General features: G+C 51.2%; 1 protein-coding gene across 2 annotated transcripts in view; it reads left to right on the top strand.

Moving 5' to 3' along the window:
• pcnx1 (pecanex 1) overlaps positions 1-21510 on the top strand; it is a 58265-nt gene that overhangs the window by 1176 nt on the left and 35579 nt on the right. For both annotated transcript variants that reach the window (XM_061242610.1, XM_061242601.1), the window contains exons 2-7: positions 8987-9201; positions 11176-11281; positions 12576-12612; positions 14375-14461; positions 14854-16485; positions 19722-19851. In XM_061242610.1, the coding sequence (XP_061098594.1) occupies positions 8987-9201; positions 11176-11281; positions 12576-12612; positions 14375-14461; positions 14854-16485; positions 19722-19851 (2207 nt within the window). The remainder of the gene's footprint in view (positions 1-8986; positions 9202-11175; positions 11282-12575; positions 12613-14374; positions 14462-14853; positions 16486-19721; positions 19852-21510) is intronic.

Raw genomic sequence — 21510 nt, 5'->3', positions numbered from 1 at the left:
GTTGCCGAATTACTAAATTAGTCTAGCTGGTTCTAAACTACCAGCTATACGGTTTAGTTAGCCAACGTCATGTAGCTAGCTAATTAACATTGGTTAAGTTTGGGAGATCACGAAATGCATCCAAGCACGCTCTGAAATTGGTTTTAATAAGACTGTTAGCTACCTGTGTTATTTAAGGTAACGTTTTATGGCCATTTATGTTGTTTGGGTTTTAGTTTTGCTTGTAGCTTGGTGCATGGTATGTATTTATCGAGCACAAGGTAAATTGTTGTCAAATGTTCTAAAGTGATGTTGTTATTGAGTGATGTTATTGACATCATGTGATCTCATCTGAGCGTTGTCCCCTATGATGTTGCCATTTGGCTAACGTTAACCTGCCAGCTTCATAACTGCGCAATTCGATGTAACGTTACGGTGATCTGCACTCAAGACGGTGTCCTTTTTTTCCCCAGGACAAATTTTGTCTGCGCCTGGCAGTATAACGTTACTGTAAACCAAGGGACCCTCGTCTGAGAGGCTATACTTGACCTTCTTCCTATGTGCGTTTGTGAACAAGATGTTTCTGAGATCTATTTTCGGTTGCTGGCTACCTAAAACCTCAGAAATATAGAACGAGTCACACAAACAGCTAGGTCCCTTGCGGTATCAGTGAGCGGATGTGAGAGAGCGAGACACGTAGTTCAAACACAGGTATCATTTATGTGCAACCCTAAACTGACTTCGCGCAAGATACAGATGGTTAAACTGATTAGGCGCCCAGCTTTCACTGTGATTTTAGCACTCTCTTTGCACAGCGGGGAGCTGGTTCCGGCTGTTAGTGAAGCGAGTACAGTGGTTTCCCCCCCATACCCGCCACCCATTGTTTTTTTAAAAACCTTTGAAGAGAAGGTTTTTTTTTCTTCTTCTTTCTTTTTTTTCTAATTCTAAGTCAGTGCTCTAGAACATTAGCTCACGAGGTGAGAGCGGTTTTCTGGCAGTTGGGGTGTTGCCAGTTCGATCCCCTGCTATGGCTGTGTTGAAGTGTCCCTGAGCAACGCGCCTAACCAATCCCAAAGGGCTGATTGGTGCCTTGCATGGCAGCATGTCAGTGTGTGTGTGTGTGTGTGTGTGTGTGTGTGTGTGTGTGTGTGTGTGTGAATGGGTGAAGGAGAGGCATTGATTGTAAAGCGCTATTTAAATGCAGTACATTTACCATTTATCCATGGATCGCATATTTGTGAGCTTACACCTTAAAGGGTTAAACAAGTCTCGCACCACTAGTCAACACATCTGATTGTATGTCTTGAAATGTTAAATAGTAAAATAACAAACACCAAAGTCCCGTTTATCCTGCAGTCAGCCAAACAAACATATTTACATATGCATTTTCATATTACATATTCAAATTACATTTCTAGGGAACTAACCATTGCAAATGTGCTGAGGATACACAGGTAACGTAGCTTTGCTAGCTTTTCCAGCTGCCCTCATCTAGAGTTCTATATGAAGTAATAATATTTCTATAATAGTCATAATATTCATATAATTGGCTACTCATTTGCTGCCTTGGTCAGAATCTGTTTCAGCCAACCTAAATTGCACGGGATGCGCTTGTCTGTGCGGAATACTGCCAATATATCTTGTGATTACAATGTCGTGGCCAGGCCAGTGTAAACGAAGTGAACAACCGGGACATTCTGTGAACGGCTGATGGGGTATCCTCCGGTGCTAGTTCTAGAATCGAGACCCAAGGAACGGGATCTCGTGCAGAACTGGAGAAACTGATATTCGGTTGTTGATACAAGACTTTCTGGCCGCTAAAACGGCGCCTTTTATTTATCCAAATGACAGGAATCTAGTTAACGCTACTACAGCTGGCTAGGCTGCTAACAATAATAATACAGTGTTTATACAGGGTTTCCAGACCTATTTAAACACAACCCCCCACAAACTGCGTCAACCACTGTTCTCAGACACCATTGTTCTCACACCCAGGAAATGTTCTGACATCAGGTAATCTCGCGCCTCCCAATGCGGATATTGTCCTGGCCTAATTTTACTGTCTGCTCCTTGTAAAAGTACATAAAACTGATGTTGCCAAAAATGCAGTGACACTGAACTATTGAGAGAATTTGGAGTGACTCAAAGAGACGGGCAGCTCAATACACAGACTGTGAATCCAGTCTGAGCACAATCTCACACTGTAACTTTGCCGACCCTGAGATCTCTGTGAAAAGTGAAAATAGCTGAGCTGTCCCGAATGTTGCATTCTTGGCTCATGGGAATAGTAAATCTCTCTAGTCACAAGGTGGTTGTGGTCTGAAAATATTTAATTTGACGTGCTGCTGTAGACCCGTTTTTTCTGTCTCTTGCCTTGCGCTGTGGTAGAAAATGTTTCCTGCTGACAGGCAGCTTGTGGTTACCTAGACACCTCTTGTTAAAGTCATCTCACAATTTGCAGTCTTACGAGTCTAAAGTTGACCTTTTCCTTGGTAGGCTAATAAAGTTAGCTTGTTTCGCCTTTTTAGTTCTATTCAGTTCTCCATGCAACCGAGGGATCAGAAGACCCTACCAAAGATGTCCTATGTAATGAACCAGTAGCTGGCTCTTCTATAAACAAATGCTTCTTTCAGTGTCCATTTCTCCATGCCCAGGGTTTTCTGTTTAGTACCATAACTCTAGTGCTGTCCACCATGCTGGGCTCCATATAACTGCCTTTGACCAGGCAGGCATTTTCTGTTTCATCAATAGTCATGATAAGATGGAAAGTCTCACAAGACTTTTAACAAAAACAATTACAGACCTGAAGCTGCGTAGGCTATCTGTTTGGTAAATTCAAGATCTTTGGCCTTATTTGCTGGAGTAGCAGATTCTCACTGTCAGGGACATTCTTGTCTGTAAAAGACTTTGTAAAGATAAATGTATAAATAAAGTTGCATATTCTCATTCCTAAAACCCTGGTCTCATAGCAAGGCTGAAGTCACACAATTGCTCAAAAAGATTGAGCACAAAATAGGCTACTATTTGAGCTTTCCCAGTTTTATATACTTTACACTTAACGTGAATGATTGATGTGAGTGATGACTGCAGTAGCTATCTACATATAACTGTCTGCCTACATGCAACTTGCAACTGCCCTAGTAGATGAGCTTGAGAGTGATGCGCGCACACACACACACACACACACACGCGGTGTGTGTGTGCGCGTGTGTGTTTTAGCGCTGTGGGAGGTCTGTGTCAGGCTACCTACAGAGTTTGGCAGAACAGAATCGACTTTGTGCCATTCTTCTTGTGCGCGTCAGTTTGCCTTTGATTCCAGACTTTTGGGAAAAAGAGGCTTATCCTGCCTTTTCCATGGATGTAAGAGAGCCCTTTAGACTCGTTTAGCCCGCTAAAGCCCTCATTAAGCCTGGAGACGAGGCAATAAGCCGCTGCTCATTCTGTTTTATTAGGCCTACATCTAAAAACATTATACAAATGCAATACAATGTGTTTGTTCAGAAAAATCTGACCAGCACCTGTTTTTAATAAAAAAAAAAAAAATTTGTGAGATAAATAACAAGGCCTATTTAGCACAGTGATGCCTTTATATAAGATGATGTTTAGCCTTACATTATCTGATTAGTTAACATGAAAGATTGTGAAGTGCAGTTCTTATTATTGTTTAAGGGTTATATTTAATATTTTAGTATGTGAAAATGTTCGAGTTCTGATGTACCATGTAAAATAACTATTGTGCAATAACATTCCATCCAAACAATGAGAGCTGGGGATTCCCTGTGATTTTATAACTGTTGGAACAATATTATCGTCACACTTTTGCAATAAATATTGCGGCTTCGCTTTCAAGGAAAGACCAAATCGTGCGATTGTAGACATGTTTAAAGGAGATCACCACCAACAACAAAAAACAAAAATAGTGTCAAAATGTGGTTTCCTTTGAGAACGCTTTCGCTTTGGTCCTCACTGACACCATCGTTCCTGTCTCCGATCAAACCCAGGAGGCAGGAGGCAGGTCACATCCCCAGAGTTGCTCTCACTGACGGACTTGCACAAATTGAACAGTGTTTGTGTTTTTGTGGAGGCAGGAGGCAGGTCACATCCCCAGAGTTGCTCTCACAGACGGACCTGCACAGACTGAACAGTGTTTGTGTTTTTGTGGAGGCAGGAGGCAGGTCACATCCCCAGAGTTGCTCTCACAGACGGACCTGCGCAGACTGAACAGTGTTTGTGTTTTTGTGGAGGCAGGAGGCAGGTCACATCCCCAGAGTTGCTCTCACAGACGGACCTGCGCAGACTGAACAGTGTTTGTGTTTTTGTGGAGGCAGGAGGCAGGTCACATCCCCAGAGTTGCTCTCACTGACGGACCTGCACAAATTGAACAGTGTTTGTGTTTTTGTGGAGGCAGGAGGCAGGTCACATCCCCAGAGTTGCTCTCACAGACAGACCTGCGCAGACTGAACAGTGTTTGTGTTTTTGTGGAGGCAGGTCACATCCCCAGAGTTGCTCTCACAGACGGACCTGCGCAGGCTGAACAGTGTTTGTGTTTTTGTGGAGGCAGGAGGCAGGTCACATCCCCAGAGTTGCTCTCACAGACGGACTTGCACAAATTGAACAGTGTTTGTGTTTTTGTGGAGGCAGGAGGCAGGTCACATCCCCAGAGTTTCTCTCACAGACGGACCTGCGCAGACTGAACAGTGTTTGTGTTTTTGTGGAGGCAGGAGGCAGGTCACATCCCCAGAGTTGCTCTCACAGACGGACCTGCGCAGACTGAACAGTGTTTGTGTTTTTGTGGAGGCTCGGTGCACTCTGTACCTGACACAGGCCTCAGTGCCTCCCCCCTCCTCACTTATCTCTGGGTGGCAGAGGCTCGTCGGGAGCCCTCGCTGGGGCCCGGTCTACCAGATGTCCTCCACGGCGCCAGAGGAGGAATTTAATGAGTTCCTATACGCTGGCGGATGTTAACGTAAAAACTGTGACTGTGCTGAAATTAAACATGCAGCGAACAAGGACCGCAGAAGAAGCGCATGTAAATGCGAAGCGATGAATGCGCAGTTTACCAGACGGTTAGGGGGAAAACGTCACTCAGAAATGACGCCGCATATTCGCGCTGGACTGCTCAGCGGAGCCACAGACGAGATCCACTGACCCTGATCATATGGCGCGCTAACGCTGGACATCTGTGCTTCGGCTGACACTTCCGCGGTATATACTGAGCTGTGCATCTGCGCTACCATGCACCGGTGCCAGGGGAATTAATGTGTGGTCTCCACTCTCCACTTTGAGTACTTTTATGAGTTCTTGGTTTATTTTTTATTTTTCGGTTGAAGTATCTTTCTTTCCCCTAGACGATGTTTGTGAGAACATTACCGGCTTAAAGAATCGGACTGTAGGACACCCAATGCCTTTTTTTAGTGCTGCTACTATCAGTGTGTTTGATTGCTACATTTTTATTTAGCTGTAAATGTCAGGGGACATGGCAAACGATATTGAGGTTTTAATGTTGCCATCATAGCATTATCAGTGTGTGCTCTTAAAAGGTATTTTTAGCTCATTTATTATCATCTTTGTGCCTCAAAGGCAGATGGATTCATTGCTTTATTTTAGTGGTTCGCATAGACTTTTGGGCATGGGGTAAGAAATATGAAGGCTCCTACGTAAGAGGCACTGCTTATAACTCCTTCATAATCACTACATGGCACGTTCATAAGCACTGCGTTAAGCATTCATTCATCCCAATAACTGACATAACAATCTTGTGTCAGTTCACTAGGTGTCACGGTAATGTCACTTGCTGCGTCAGTATTGATGCTGCTTGTGTCGTGCTTATGAATGTGCTACGTGGCGCTTATGAAGGAGTTATATAGCTCTTATGTGTGTGTGTATATATATTATATATGACTGCCGAACGGGCAGCGTTCTGGCAGCCCAGCCGAGCAGGACAGCGAGGATGCCCGGCCTTTGATCTCCAGAGGCGCTCGGACTCCACAAACGCCAACAAGTGCCCGAAATCTGAGCGGGAAGCTGCTCCACACGCGACAGGGGGAAGTGCTCGGCACAGACTGAACAATTTTTCCCCTCTCTCTCTCTTTTTTTTTTTGCCTTTTATGGTCAGAGATAATGGAGTAACCTTTCTGTGTTGGAGTAATGAGCAGGGCGCTCCCTCTGACGCGCGGGTTTTATAACCTGCAATTTGGTCCCGTGGCGACGGGACGTGGTGACGGCCTCCGCGCGAAGCCGTCGACCGAGCGGCCATTACCGGTCCTGCCGTTTCACGGTCGAACCGTCTCGCCGAATCATTATTCGGGCCAAGCTAATTATATTCGATCTGAATAATGTTTGCAATGCACATAATAGCTTTGACAAGCGTGTTCTCAGTTCTGTCAAAACAAGATTCTTTAATTACGATAAATAAAATCTGCTTGCGTTCTTATTTTTATTTATTTATTTATTGGGCATTTCTCCTGATGCAGATGCCCAGTCAGATTTGTAGCTACTGCCACAGTGCTGCTGTGTATATTCAGGAGGAGACCAGACCTCCACGTGTATGCCCAGTGGCCTGGATCACAAAGCAGGACTACTGAGTTGTGACTGCACTGCAACCCAGAACCCTTCCCAAATCTGGAACATGGACTGAAGTAAAAAGAGCTGTTCTGGGTTTTTTTACTCAGTGCAGTTATCCAGCCAGCACAGTGATCCTGCTTCGTGATGTAGGCCCCTTGTAATTCCTGTTGCCAGGTCCCAGTTCTGTTCGCTCTGCAGTGTTCGGCTGAACTGCGCTGGCGTTGCTCTGGAAGACTGCCCTTCATGCAGGGTGGGTGCAGCAGGCAGGCCACAGGGACCCTGCTGGTAGTGTTGGTCGTGGTCACTGAGGCAGGGGGTAGGAGTAGGTAGTGTTTATTGAGGCAGGGCGGCCCAGCTGTCTGCAGGGGTAGGTAGTGTTCACTGAGGTAGGGGGTGCCGGCTGACTGCAGCGGTAGGTAGTGTTCAGAGGTAGGGAGTCCTCTGTTGGGTAATGGGCCAGCCAATTATGTGTCAGACTGCTGCACCTCTACCCCCCAGTCAGCTTTGACACCGTCAGGGTTTATTAACGGACCATGGGCCTCTTCACCGCATCAAGGAGTGGTGCTAGAGCTGGACTCGCCAGCCTAGGAGGCCTCATGTTTTTATGAGTAATTCAGATCTGAAATGTTCCCCCGCATTATATTCTGGGTTTTTCCTGTTCTATTGTCATGGGTTGAGACTTGAGTTGTGAAAGCTGTCATAATGAATAGTATTCCTCCGTAAATGATAGACACAAGATGGGTACATATTTGTTCAAGGACAGAGTTTGATGCCCCTTTTTTCATCCAGAGTCTGAATTTGTTCTACAGACTTTTGGATTATTCGAGATTGCTCGTGTTTCCCGAGCCACTCAGAACCGGTTCTGTCCCGTTTTAGAGAGACTTGATTTTCCCAGCCTTGTTTGTTTTGTGGCAGTTGCTGTTGAAATCTTGTCATAGTGCAGAGCTGGCCTTGAACAGCACCATTTTGGATTATGTGAAGGAAGTTACACAAATCCATCAACAAAATTCAACATTACTCAGTTCTCATGGGTTTCAAATGTTATTTTGTTGGGCAAAAAATGTATACGCCCCGTTAAATTGGGATGTTTTGTGTGATTGTTTCCCGTCCGCTTCAGCAGCCCACACGCTAAAAGGTCACGGATAGATCTGCACGCTCAATGGAAAATCACTCTCCGTTATTACCTGAACGATTCGGCGGACTGGTTTCACAACCAAATTAAAACGGCTCTCTCCATGAATGGGAGCACATTCAGCTCCGTCTACAAACACATACTCACGGTCTCTGCAGATCGTGGGTACCAGGTCGGTGGCCTTGTAAATGGTAAATGGTTATCGTTTATATTGCGTAGAGTTGATGATTCTCATTCACCCATTCATACACGCACTCGCACACCAACGGTGATTGGCAGCCGTCAGGAACATTTGGGGGTTAGGTGTCTTGCTCAGGGACACTTCGACACACCCAGAGAGGGATCGAACCAGCAACCCTCCGGCTGCCAGACAACTGCTCTTACCGCATGAGCCAATGCTCCCTTGTGGTTTATGATTGGAGTCTGGTTGATGGCTGTGGCCCTGTGATGGACTGATGTCTATTCTGAGTGCTTCTGCTTTTGGTTTGCTGGCTTCCTGCTACATGAGTCTGGCTTAGTTGGGTATTATGGGTTGTATTTAAAAAAGATTTCCTGCCATGTTGGGGCCTCTATTCGTCAGTAATAGACACAGAAAATCGAACTGTGACTGGTCTGGGATAATGTAAGGAACTAGTCCCCAGGAGCTCTGCCGTGGCTACGTTTGATATTTTACCCACTGTCTACTTCTGCTTCTGCAAAAGGAGTGGTTGTCAGATAATTTCACTCTCCTGAATGTTGATATTATCCTTTCGCAATTCCTAGTTGGCTTCTTGTAAAAGTACAGTTTATTGCCCACAAAGCTGGTGTTTCCAAGAAGACAGTGTGTCTGAACTACTGAACTAGAATTTGTCTGCAAACACGTTTTCATGGTGTCTGTTGATTGCTCATGGGTGTAGGGTCCGTAGCCTTGTGGTTTACGATTGGCTGTAAAACTCGGTTGGGTCTGTAATGGACTTCTATCTATTCTCTGGCCTTCTTTTTATGTACTTTTAAAAAATAGTGAACGGATGAATGCTTGGCATGCAGTGGCACCTGGGTCAGGTTAACTACGTGTGTCAGTCGACTGTGAAACTGTGACTGTGAACGGCTGAAAGCGCAGGGCTAATATGATTTGTGAAGGATGTTTGTGAAGGATTTCTGTTGGCGTTCCTCAAGGTACCGGTCTAGGCCCCACCTCTGATCTCTGCTTTTTTCATTACAGCTGGAAACGTCCTGTGCTACACTATGCCGTTTGTTCCCTCTCCTTCTCCAACTAAAGCATGTTTGGTTGCCCCCTCCCCCTCCCCCTCCCCCTCCCCCTCCCCCCCATAGGCCCTTCCTCCCACCATGGTCATCGTGGGGATCTACTGCGGGGTGATCGCCGCCATGTTCCTCCTGCTGAAGGCGGTGAACTACCGGCTGCACCACGCCCTGGACGAGGGCGAGGTGGTGGAGCACCGGGCGGCGGAGGCCGGGGGGAGCAGGGCCGGCACCGAGCGGCCCGACGGCGGCAGCGCCACCCGCCAGGAGGACAGCAACGGGCCGGGGTGAGCTCACACACCTGCGCCCGGCCTGGGACTCTGGGTCTCTCACCTCAGTCACACGGGCGTTTGACGTCTACCCTTTTAATGAGTAATGATAATGATAATTTCATTTAGTGGAGGAGTAGTTAAGCAAGTGTTCTAGGTCTTCTCATGTCCAGGTCCTGCACAAAAAGCGCACTGTGTGGTGTTGAATTTTGAAAAAAAAAAAACTAAAAGAAATAATTGGAAAAGTGGAAAATCCTTTGTCTCACATCATGGTCCAGGTTCTTGATAAATCTTCCTCCAGGTGGGTCATCCTCCCCCTCACAAAGAAGTCTTTTTCTTTTATTTAAAAAAAAGAAATTTGTTTGAGGAGGAGTTAGGTCCGTATTCTAGAACTCCGTCGCCTTCCGTTACCGGTGGCGACGGTTACATCACCATTGGAATGTTCAGTTAATAACATTCCGAGCGAATGCGATCTTTGTGATCTCATACCTCACAAACGCGACAACTCACGTTCGCACGACCTGGCCTTTCACTTTTCACATAATCTGGATGTTTTGTGCGATTTCTCTCTCTCTCCCCTGGTTGTGTTTGTTGTGAGTTCCTGGTTCTCGCTCAGGCTCGGCGCTGCGAGTCGCGTTGCGTGTCGCTGGAACACTGACTAAGCTCTGCTGACTCGCCAGATCTGGGAATCGCCAGCCGCGGCACCGCCGGTGGCATAGCCTGATCGGCGCTAGATGAATCAAGCCACCGCGGTGATGTCATTGACTCCCCGCCGCTGCCATGGCTACCGGATTAATCTGAGCGGGTACTGTGGACGTGAGGGTCAAAGGTTAAGGACTGCAGTGAAAAAAAAAAATGAAAAAAAAGAAATCCATCTAAAAGTTTTTATGCAGGTTTCATGAAACGCATACCCTGTCAAGGAGTCTCGGTGAATGGGTGTACGTAGTGCGAGGATAATAGTCTCTGTGTTTGACGGCCAAGGAAGCAGCCAGCCCCTGTCTGGCTGTGGTGACCCGCCCTGTTGCTTTGGTGTACGGACCTTTGAAAAAGTTTTTTTTTTTTAATGTGTGTGTGTGTGTGTGTGTGTGTGTGTGTGTGTGTGTGTGTGTGTGTGTGTGTGTGTGTTCTTTGAACTCTGCCGTTGCTGAGGCGGACCTGGAAAACTGAGTCATTCCCACATTCCGGAGAGAGTGCGGACCTCAGTGCAGACGCAACCGCAGGGGCAGCGGCGGGGCCACGGCCCACACATCTGGGATCGCATTCCTGTCCGTCTGGGTATTTATTGGGCTAGACTGTTCCAATTAAGAGCCCCCCCCTTCCTCCTCCCGGCTATGTGCCCGAGTCCCGAGCACCATTGTTTGCTGGGTCGCTGTTCCCAGCTTTCACCCTCTTACGGTTTTTTTAATGTTTTTAGTTTTTAGTTTTTTTTTTTATATAACTGGTGCTCTCGTCTGTCGGAACACTGTGTCCTGCACAAAGCACATTCTGAGGTGCTGAATCGGGGGGGAAAAAAAAGAAAAACACAAAAAGAAATAATTGGACAAATGGAACCGTTTGTCTCGTGTCATGGCCAGGTTCTTGATAAATCGCGGTAAAGCCTGGTAGCTCAATAGAAGCGGCGGGTGAGTTTCGCGTTGTCGGAAAACGAGTAAAAAGGCTTGGTGGGAGTACTGGGTGGAGTATTCGAAGGACGGGTTCTGAAGCGGTGACGCACGCACAGCTCTTAACGCCTCCGGCGTGGCCAGTTTGCGTTCCGCGATTATGCCGCGGTCGCTTCCTGTGTTCAAAAAACGCAAACTGCCTGTTCTAGGCTGAGTGCAAGGAGTCTGAGCGGTCTTCACAGGCGGGGAGAGGAGAGGCTTGAGCTCTTGCGATGCGTCGGTAACCGTGCCAGAGTACCCTCCTGACACTCGTGTGCCGGGGTTTGGAATTGTGAGATGTCGTTGCCAGGTAACCGAGCAGCCGGGCTCTGTGTGCTGTGCTGTGTGCTAGGGATCCGGGAGGGGGCATCGAGATGGCCGACTTCATCCGGGACGAGACCCCGCCGGTGGACTGCAGCTCCCGAAACTCCTACGCCGCCATGGACTCCAGCCACCAGGTGGGCTTTCGGATGGACGGGGGGGGGGGGGGGGCCTCGTTACCCCCACACCCCCCCACCCTCTGTCTGCTTCAGCTGTCACCCGGAGAGCCAACCCGAGGCCTGCAACTCCAGGGTAGCAGGTGTTGTGGGTTTCCAGTCTTAATTACCCGACTGCTGTTCCCTGTACCTAAAGGACAGGTGATAGTATATCCCAGGTATACAGCAGAGTAACCTGACACAGGCTCTTCAGCATAGGAGCCTCTCACCAGGTGTTGAGACGCTCCTGGAACACCAGATCACCGACCTGGTAATGGAGCTAATGTATCATTATTCTGGTTTAATGACTTTATTTTATTGAGTTATTCCTTCGTTTCACAGGGAACACTGCTCAATAAATATATTGTGCCAGACATGGCTAGAAGCTCATTTTCATCTGTAGTCTGTGATCCTATGTTTAATTGCATCCTTTTAAACTATAGGTCCCTTTAGCACCAAGGTGCCATTCTTAACGCATCCAAACATTTTTTCCTTTGTTCCTCTCTTTCGGCCCTCCCTGGCTGATGCGTGTTTTTGTGAAGAGTGTTCAGTCCCAATTACTGCGTGCAGCAGCCCTGGTGTTCAGCTGCTCTGGAGAGGGAGGGAGGGAGGGAGGGAGGGAGGGCGGGTGGAGAGGGGGGGAAAAGATGGCAGCTGAAATGAATGTGTGTAATAAATGAATGAGCAACAAGCCCTGGCCCAGGCCCCCTGATGCGGTTATATAAAGCTCATCGCTCTGGTACACCCCCGGCCACAGGACCATGAAATATTTAAGCCCTCTGTATTTCAGCGGTGAGCGACGCGGCCCTCTGCGCCCGTGTGTCACGGCCAAAACCGGCCTTTTCTGTCGAGAGCGACTTAAACCCGCCGCCGAAACAATGGACGGTACGGCTTTTGAAAGAACAAAAGCAGTCGAGCCTGTTCCGTTAAAATTTTTTGTAAATGCGTTGAAATTGAGTTAACAAATTGGAAAAAAAAAAAAATCTCCACAGGGGGACACTACGGCCATTTTTCAGTTGTTGACTTGAATTGCTGTTCATTGTGTGGGTCGGCTTAACTGACCCCGGTCTTGACATTTTTGGTGAGCGAGCATGAACCAGAACCGAAACAATAGGCTTCCTGATATCCCTGCCCGAGGACTTACAGCCGGGGCTATAAGGTGACTAACGTTTCCTGACGAGCCCCCATTAAGGGAATTGGCAGGGACTGCATTACTCATGTTTTGTTTATTTAAATGTAATGGCCTGATAATTCTCTCTCTCTTCCTGCCAATCAGATCGCATCCACTCATGGAGGCAACAGCTCAGCCAAAGGTAAGGTTCTGTCCTTTTACGGTAAAACACACCTGTTGCGGTGTGCCTACGCATTTTTCCCCCCAGTGTACCCTCCCCCGACCCTCCCCCCCGTCTGCCCGTGACTGGCTCCCGGAACACTGCCCCCAGTGGCCCTTACAGTCACGACAGCCTCTGAGTCAGCTTTCGCATAATCTACAGCAGTGCTGCCCAATCGTGTGCCGTGGCTGGCTGTGCAGGTTTATATTCCGTCCAATCACAACTCATTCTGATTTCACCATTTAGTTCCCTCCTCCCTGGTTGGACGTTTGATCATTTTAGGAAAAATCAGCTGGTGTAGTGATTGGTTGGAATGAAAACCTGCATGCTCTTGATTGGGCAACACCGATGTTGTACAGCATACTTGTGACGATTTCTTTTAGTACGACAACAGTGATGTGGGTTTGTTAAATCGGACGATGTATAAAAATGTTACCAATCCTCCCATCTGGAGCCAGTTATGTTTGGGGGAAATGAGAGTGTTTTTGTGCTATGCACTCATAGTGGCTGGCTGTGTTATTTGATCCATTACTGTAGAAGTGATGAGTTAACAGTTCACTGTACGACATTGTTGTCACTTCCATTCAGATAAACGACGTGCCCTTTTCATTGTACCGTGCCATTACTGTGAAATGTCAGGCGTGCTGCGATCGGTTGAAATCTGATCAAACGCATCGCCAGCACTTGAGCCAATGATCTTACCGCCCTGCTCAGATTTGAACAGTTCTCTTCAGTGTATTTGAACAGTGAAAAAAATTAGATAGTCTGGGCCAGCATGCAGTGTGAGAAAAAGGTGAACTTTTGTACCACCAATACATCGCATAGTATTGGGAGTGATGCAGGATCCATTCATTATTCAGGATCACAGCACGCTAATTAGCCCACCGGTTGTAAGGCCAGGAGGGACCAATCCTCTTGTCTTTTCTGATCTCAGACTGGGGGGAAGTTGGACATGTGTTTTTCATGTACCCCCATAGTTGGGTGTTAATGGTGCTCCACCCCCCCACCCCCCATGGGAGAATCGGGCTAGTTCTGTGTTACGACATACACAGAGAACAATCTCACCAACGTTTAGCACAGATGTTACGCATAATTACAAGATGACAAATGCAGAAGTGCTATGTTGTCTGGGGAAAATTAGGCACAGCATATTCAACCATCCCTGCAAACAACTGTCCCCATATTGCACAACATTGCCGCTGACTTAGAAATGTGGAGAACTTCTCTGTTAGTCATATCGTAAAAGCTGAAGAGCAATAACACCACCTTCAGATCGAATTAATATATACAAAATGATACATTGGACGGCATTCAGTGATTCGAGCCCAAGTGTGTGTACTGGCAATGCCAATCTTGGGAGAGCAAGGGTAGACTGATGACCGCCCTGTTACATATAGCCAGCCTGCTGCCAAGCTATGTGTAATTGGGTTCGTTCCAGGTATATGTAATGGTTTTGCGGTCATGGTTTGAAAAGCCTCCATCACTGGTCTATGAATAAACCTTTTCTTAGCTGGTGCTGACGGTGTAGCACAACATCGAGATTATTCACCACTTCTGCTCACCCTTTTTCCTGGAGTCACTGTTTGGATCCAGCCTGACAGATGAGCTGAGGCTGTTCATTTCTCCTCTGAAAGCTGGGATCCGGGGTGGCGTGTAGGGAGGGATGGAGGGGGCGGAGGAAGAGCTTGTATGCGAATGAATTAGTTATGAAATCTGGACTTACTGCTCCTGATTTCTCTCGTAGGAGGAGACGTAGGGAAGACCTCAGATGACATCAGCTTGAGTCTGGCTCAGAGCTGCAGCCTGTGTAAAGACGGCAGTCAGGACCAAGGTGAGTCACGTCTACAGGTATAACCAAGGTGAGAGCAGGTCTACAGGTGTCTGAGGTCAGGTGTACCAAGGTGAGTCACACCTGCAGGTGTCTCAGGACAGGTGATTCAGAACTGGTTTCAGTGGCTAGGTGTAGCTTTACTGATTTATGGTAGGGAGTTAGAGGATGAATTCTGCAAGAATAGGCAGTTCTACAGGTACAGTAAGCACCTCATGGTTGAGATGAAGATGTGCATCTACCATGTATCTTCAGTGTGCAGGGGGGGCCCTTATTTGCCAGGAGTGAGGACGGTTCTAAGTAATGCATTAAACCTCAAATTGCGTCTTTAAACGAAGATGCATTGTTTTTTCATTCCTTCTCCCCTCACACTCTCCCCTCTGTCTCCTCCGCAGACCTGATGTCCGACCCAAAGATGTACTGCCTCGTCTCCAACGACTCCTTCGCCTCCATGCAGCCGTCCACCTCCCTGGGCCCCGCCGAACTGGCCCGGGACCCCTGCGGCTCCGCCCCCCTCCAGCTCAACCAATCGCTGTCCTCGGCGGGCGACGGCGAGCCGGGCTCCATGGCGGCGACGCACTCGCACTCCCAGTCCTTCCGGAAGGACCCGCGGCCCCGGGGCCTCCCGCGCACCTCCAGCTCGGCCGGCTCCGCCTTCCCCGACCCCTCCCTGCCGGACTTCAGCCTGTACCCCCCTCCCCGGAGAGGCGGGCTGGACCCCGTCTGCGAGCTGGAGGCCGCCCGGCCGTCCCAGGCCGGGGAGGGGCAGGCGGAGCCCGGGCGGGGGGTCAGGGACCAGGCGGTGGCCTCCACCTCCGGGGCAGAGTGCTGCCGGCACCACGAGGCGCACCGGCTGGCCAGTTCGGCCTCGCGGGAGGCGGGGGAGGGCGGGTCCGGGCTGTACCAGGCGGAGTGCGGGGGCCGGGGGCCGGGCGGGAAGCCCCTGAGGGGCGAGAGGAGCGCGGACAGCCTGCGCAGCCTCAGCACCCGGAGCAGCGGCTCCACGGAGAGCTACTGCAGCGGCACCGACCGCGACACCAACAGCACCGTCAGCAGCTTCCACAGCGAGCAGACCAGCTCCACGCACGTGGAGAGCCTGCTGTCCCTGTCGGGGGACGAGCGGGGAGCGGGCGGGGGCCGGGGAGGGGACCCCGGGGGCGGCGCGTCCTCCGCCCAGCCCGCCGACGGCAGCCCCGGCTCCCGGGGCCTCAACGGCCTGCCCTCCGGCGAGGCCAACAAGAACCCCCACGCCAACGAACTCACCGCCAAACCGCCGCCCCTCGCCCCGCCCCCGCCCCCGGAACCCGCGGAGCCCTGCTGCCACGCGGACGACCCGCCGGGCGTGCGCCCCGGCGCCGAGGGCTCCGCCGAGCGGGACCGGGAGGACGTGCGGCCCAAATCGGCCAACCCGGTCCAGCGCACCTCCTCCTCGGCGGGCCGCAGCGGCCGGCGCCGGACGGGGAAGAAGCGGGCCAGCAGCTTCGACGCCAGCCGGCACCGCGACTACGTGTCGCTGCGCGGCATGGCCAAGCCCCGCAGCGCCGTCTTCGCCGGGGAGGAGGACTCCAGCGACCAGAGCGAGCTCAGCGGCGCCTCCAGCCTGCGCTCCGCCCGCCACCTCAGCACCGACAGCTCCTCCAGCACCACGTCCCAGTCCTGCCACTCCCCCGAGGGGCGCTACCGCGCGCTCAAGCCCAAGCACCCCGCCGGGGCGGAGGGCGGCGGGAAGCGGCGGAGCTCCCGCCGCACGCCCAGCGCCGGCAGCGCCAAGACGCACGCCCGCGTGCTGAGCCTGGACAGCGGCACCGCCGCCTGCCTTAACCACCCCAACCGCCTGGGCGCCCCCGCCGGGCCCCCGCCCCTCACCACCTCCAAGTCGGACCTGGAGGCCAAGGAGGGCGAGGTCCTGGACGCCGCGTCCCTCCTGGGCCGGGCCTCGCAGCTGGAGTCCGTCACGCGCTCCCGCAACAGCCTGCCCAGCCAGGCCGCCTTCGCCGAGTCCCAGGACGCTGCCGGCACCTCCCGGGGTGAGTGACTGAGCCCCTCTCCCCCCCAAGCACCAAACCCCAAACACTGTTACAGAGCACTGGCTGCTGGGTTACTAATCCCCCGTCCTCCAACCCTATTCACCAGTAGTCCCCAACTCTGTTCCTGTAGGTTTTCATTTCAACCATAATTCAGCTCATCTCATTCTACTAATTAGCAGCTCAATGACATCGCTGGCTGTTGCATGAGGTATTTTGTTAGGGTTGGAGTGAAAACCTGCAGGATGGTAGTTCTCCAGGAACAGGATTGGGGACCACTGCTATACACTGTTACAGAGCCTGACTGTTGGGTTACCGTACCCCTCTCCCAACCCCATACACCAGGGATCTTCAAATCGTGGTCCTTGAGGGCCAAGAACTGCTGGTTTTCCACCATTTTTTTTTTTTTTACCTGGGACTCAGGTGTGAAGATGGTCTGGCCAATCAGTCACACAAATTGTTCAGTTAATTACCCGGGAGAAAAGGAAACCACGGCTGGATTTGGATCCGAGGGCCAGATTTGATTATCCCTGCCATACGTGGTTACCGTTGGCTAATTTGGCTTATTTCCCTCCGCTCACGTTCTCTGACGTCGGTGTTGTGAACAGAGTGTGCAGTTCCCGGCCGGCGTTGGCGACATCGCGGCGCATAAATAACCAGAGAGTGCGTTTCCTCGGGTAAGACCGGGAAAAAAACGGCGAATCGGCCGCGTTCCTGACCTTCCCCCCGGGCCTTATTTACGCCGCTGAGACTGGCTCTCCCGCCTTTGAAGCTTACGCCCGTCGTCCGACTTTGATGCGGACTTATGCCAAAAATCCCACAATGCATCACACCGAGCGGAAAAGAAGCGCCTCTGTTTCGCTGCTTTATAACCTGCCACAGCTGTTTGACAGACCACATATCTGCGCCTGGAGAGGGGGGTGGGGGGGTGTGGGGTGGGGGAGGAATGTTATCGCCGGTATGCTAACTGCTGCTGTTCTCCGTACCTCTGGAGAGCTGAGCCCCGCTAAGTTATTGCTCACGTGTCCGGGCTGTTGGGTAACTCGACGCTGATAGGAGAGTATCGAGTTACCGTGGTGTGCGTGTGTGCGTGTGCGTGTGCGTGTGTGTGTGTGTGTGTGTGTGTGTGAGAGTGAGAGTGAGAGTGCGTGTGCGTGTTTTCATTACGCATAGAGACCGAAGCCACGGGGGCAGTGTCGTGTGAAGGCAGGCCTGATCTTTCTACGAAACGCATGTTGTTTGCCTCGACCTGGAGTCTGTTTGAACTGAACTCTGAATTCTCAGAATTCGGCCTCCAGGTACTTCCCGGGTTCTGTACCTGAGTGGATGGTGAGTTTGGAACCCGACCCTTCAGGGACCAAGTTTCAGTAGCGTCTATAAAATTATCGGCGGCCTGAAAAATCGATTTTGGCCGTTGCAAGCCGCTCTATTGAACAGAAAGAAGGGGCGGGGGCGGGGCGCATGTACCCCCCCCTTCATCTCTCTTAGGACTTATTAGGCAATTTCCTGAGTCAATTTTCTCAGCAGATAAAAATTGACAGCCCGACATAAAAATGGACTCTTTTGTCTTCGACCGGAACACAGTCCTCACGGCCTAGGCGGAGTCAAAGTCCGCTCGACGCCGTTAACCATCTGACCGAGCGACCGGCCGACGGCGTTCAGGGCCTGCTGGCTGCCGTCAGGCCGTACGCAGGGCGTGTGAATCGGCCGCCCCCCGCGTGCGGTTCTGCTCCCGCGTGCGGTTCTGCTCTCGCGTGCGGTTCTGCTCCCGCGTGCGGTTCTGCTCTCGCGTGCGGTTCTGCTCCCGCGTGCGGTTCCGCTCCGTTCCCCTGCGCCGGCGGGCTCTCAGACGGGCGACGGCTCGGCCCGTGCTGGTCCCCCGCGGCGCGTGGGCGTTTCACGTCGCGGGGGGCTGCGGAACGAGCCCACGCGGAGCACAAACCGGGGGCCGTTCAGAGCCTGGATTTCTCTCAGGCACCCAGCGCTGCAGCGCTGCCTTAATCTCCTCTCTTCTTAAATCAATAAATATAGAGTCGGGATAAAGAATGTGCCTTTTGCACTTTCTGAGAGCGTCTCTTAGAATACGTGGGCGCACGTTTGGGGAATGTGCCGATGGGCTCGTGAGACGCCGTTGTTCCGTGTGATTTACTGCCACTTCCTGGCGCTCCGCTGTAAAGGAGGTGCCGGACGTTTTTGGCATGGGCGCGCGCCGGCGCTGGCGCTGGGGTGAAGAGGTCGATCTGGCACTGAAAGGAATTTGGGGTTTCGGGTCGAGCCTTTCAGACGGGCCCGGGCGAGTGCGGTCTGCTGAATAGCGCTGCCTCTGTAAGTGTGCTCTGGTGAGCTCACTCCATTTTAAAGAAACAAGAAACGTTTTTGGGACAACTTCGTCACTCTGCGTCTCGGCCTGATTCTCCGGTTTCCTGGAGGTTTTATCGATCAGCCGGGGCTCCACTGAGCTGTGTCAGCCGCTCCAGGATTGGTGCCTAGATTACGGCGGGGAGAATGTTTATCGAATTCTCTTCTCAACCTTTGTTTAATTTATACCCCCCAATAAACTGTACCATCTAATCTTGTTACTGCGACTCGAAATTACACTCGTACATCCTAATAGTCGTTCGGTGGCGTGACCTTTCACGGTTCAGTTTTTATGCTGTGGTTTTGACATTAATCATTTGTGTGGAGCTGGAAGATCTTGATTTGGTTTTCTAACAGCAGGTGAAAGGTAAAAGCTGTTGGACTTTGGTCTTGCTAGTGATCGTGTTTGTCCTATAATAGTAAAGGTAGCTCTATCGCCACCTGTTCAGGAGCTAGCAGTCACATCCTGACCGTGCCTGTAAGGCAGGGCTGTTAGAGAGAGTGGGTCGTCTAAACCATCTCCAATCCTCTCTCTCTATGGTCTGTACCCCTCACACTGACCCCCGTCTCCCCCTACGGTCTGTACCCCTCACACCGACCCTCCCCTCTCTGCAGTCTGTACCCACACTGACCCCCTCTCTCTACAGTCTGTACCACACACTGACCCCCTCTCCCCCTATGGCCTGTACCCCACACACTAACCCTCTCTCTGTCCCCCACACACTGACCCCCCTCTCTGTACCTCACACTCTGACCCTCTCTCTGTACCCCACACTCTGACCCTCTCTCTGTACCCCACACTCTGACCCTCCCTCTGTACCCCACACACTGACCCTCTCTCTGTACCCCACACTCTGACCCTCTCTGTGTTGCCGTGGCAGCCCCCGGGGCGGAGGAGGCGGTGACGTTCCGGCGGGAGAGGAGCACGTTCCGCAGGCAGGCGGTGCGGCGGCGGCACAACGCCGGGAGCAACCCCACGCCCCCCGCCTCCCTCATCGGATCGCCACTCAGGTACGGCACGCCCCTCAGACCGGGTTCGGGTTCTGGTTCTGGTTCTGGTTCTGGTTCCGGTTCCGGTTCCGGTTCCGGTTCGGGCCCCGGGTCCGGTTCGGCCTCGCACACCTGCAGCCGTACCCCATCCTCCCCATCCCGCCGCTGACACTACGGTGTCCACCACTGCCTCCTGGTGGCAACACGGGCACACTGCTTGGACTCCAATGCCCTGTCATTCTGCTTGGCCACTCATTCTGGGAACAGTGATCCGCGCTCCTGGTCCTGGCAGGCTGTGGGGTGTGCTGGTTTGTGTTCTGACGTCAGCAACCGATTCAGATCCAAGGAACCAGGTGAGGTGAGGTAACTGTGTAATCAACTGCTTTAATTGATCGAGTAGATGCAGGGTAACAACGAAAAACCAGCAAAAAAAAAAAACCCTGCGGCAGTTCTAGAAGAGTGACGACCACTCTTCTAGAACCATCTCGATTTGCCGTTGCCTTGGGGAGTTTGGCGTTGCTTTCCTTTCCCGAGATGTTATCACGCGTGTAATACTCCCTCATGTGAAGTGTTGTCGATGCACTTGCCTCCACTGTCTGAGGTAGACCCACATTAACCCCCCCGTCACCTCATCCCTGCGTAATGTAAGGCTTTAATAACAACGCCTCAAAAGACACCAGACACATTAAACACAAATGTTCCCAGTGAAATGACTTCACGTCTCTCTCTCTCTCTCTCTCTCTCTCTCAGGAACAATTAGCTGAATTAGCACCACCGAGGTAACCGGTCGTTCTTTAAAGCGACTTAATCGGCAGTGTTTTTGCAGATTGACGTCGTTTTATAGTCTGAACGGAGAGCTCTGTAACGAGTCTCGGTGACGAGAACCGTTTGTGGTCCGTGGCGAGGAAGGACCGGGAATCCGGTCCGCGGAACGAGCATCGATTATCACGCCGCCTTCCCGGACTATTGATTTTCCAATAAGTTGTTCCTGAAAGAGCGTAAATCGAAGGGGCCCTTCCGCCCGTATCCCTCGCCCCCCTCCTTCGCTCCCTGAGTCACGAAATTGGGAACAAATTCGCCCCATAAAGTCAAAAACTGCGACCAGCTCAGGGAGGAAGACGGCCTTCTGGAGCGCAGGGTCCCGGTTTCTACCCAGAATAGTTTTCTGCTTCCGCGGTTATCGGCGGTATTGGCTCCGTCGAGGCTGCTTTTTAAGGGGTACTGCGGTCACCCTTACTTGGACAGCCTTATTGCTGAAATGGGAGCAGAGGGTGTAACTCTCTCTCCGGAAAGGCACATTACTGATATGAAACGCGTCCAAAGCGCAGCTACAAAACCCTCAGACAAAAGGGCTTTCTTTGCCTCGTCACCATCGGGGGAAACCCCCTTTTTGGTTCTTTATGGAACCCTGTACGGCAGGCGTGAAAAGTGCGAACGCTTGCCAGAACTCGGAAACAAATTGTGCCTGACGTAGGGCGCTCGAGCTACTTGGTGTGTCCTTCTACGGAGACACCGCTGAGCTGACTGGACGAATATGGGCTGATTACGTTACCCGCTGTCTCTCATGGGCTCGTGAAAAGCGTTTTTTGACGCCCAGGAAGCCGTGTTCCCCGGCACCGCCATTTTGTACTTTTGGAGCCAGAGTCTGCGCTGTCAGCCTCCTCCACTAAGTGCGTTAGA

The sequence above is a fragment of the Conger conger genome, chromosome 1, assembly GCF_963514075.1.
Source record: "Conger conger chromosome 1, fConCon1.1, whole genome shotgun sequence".
NCBI classification, from domain to species: domain Eukaryota; kingdom Metazoa; phylum Chordata; class Actinopteri; order Anguilliformes; family Congridae; genus Conger; species Conger conger.
This window is presented reverse-complemented; position numbering and strand designations above follow the sequence as displayed.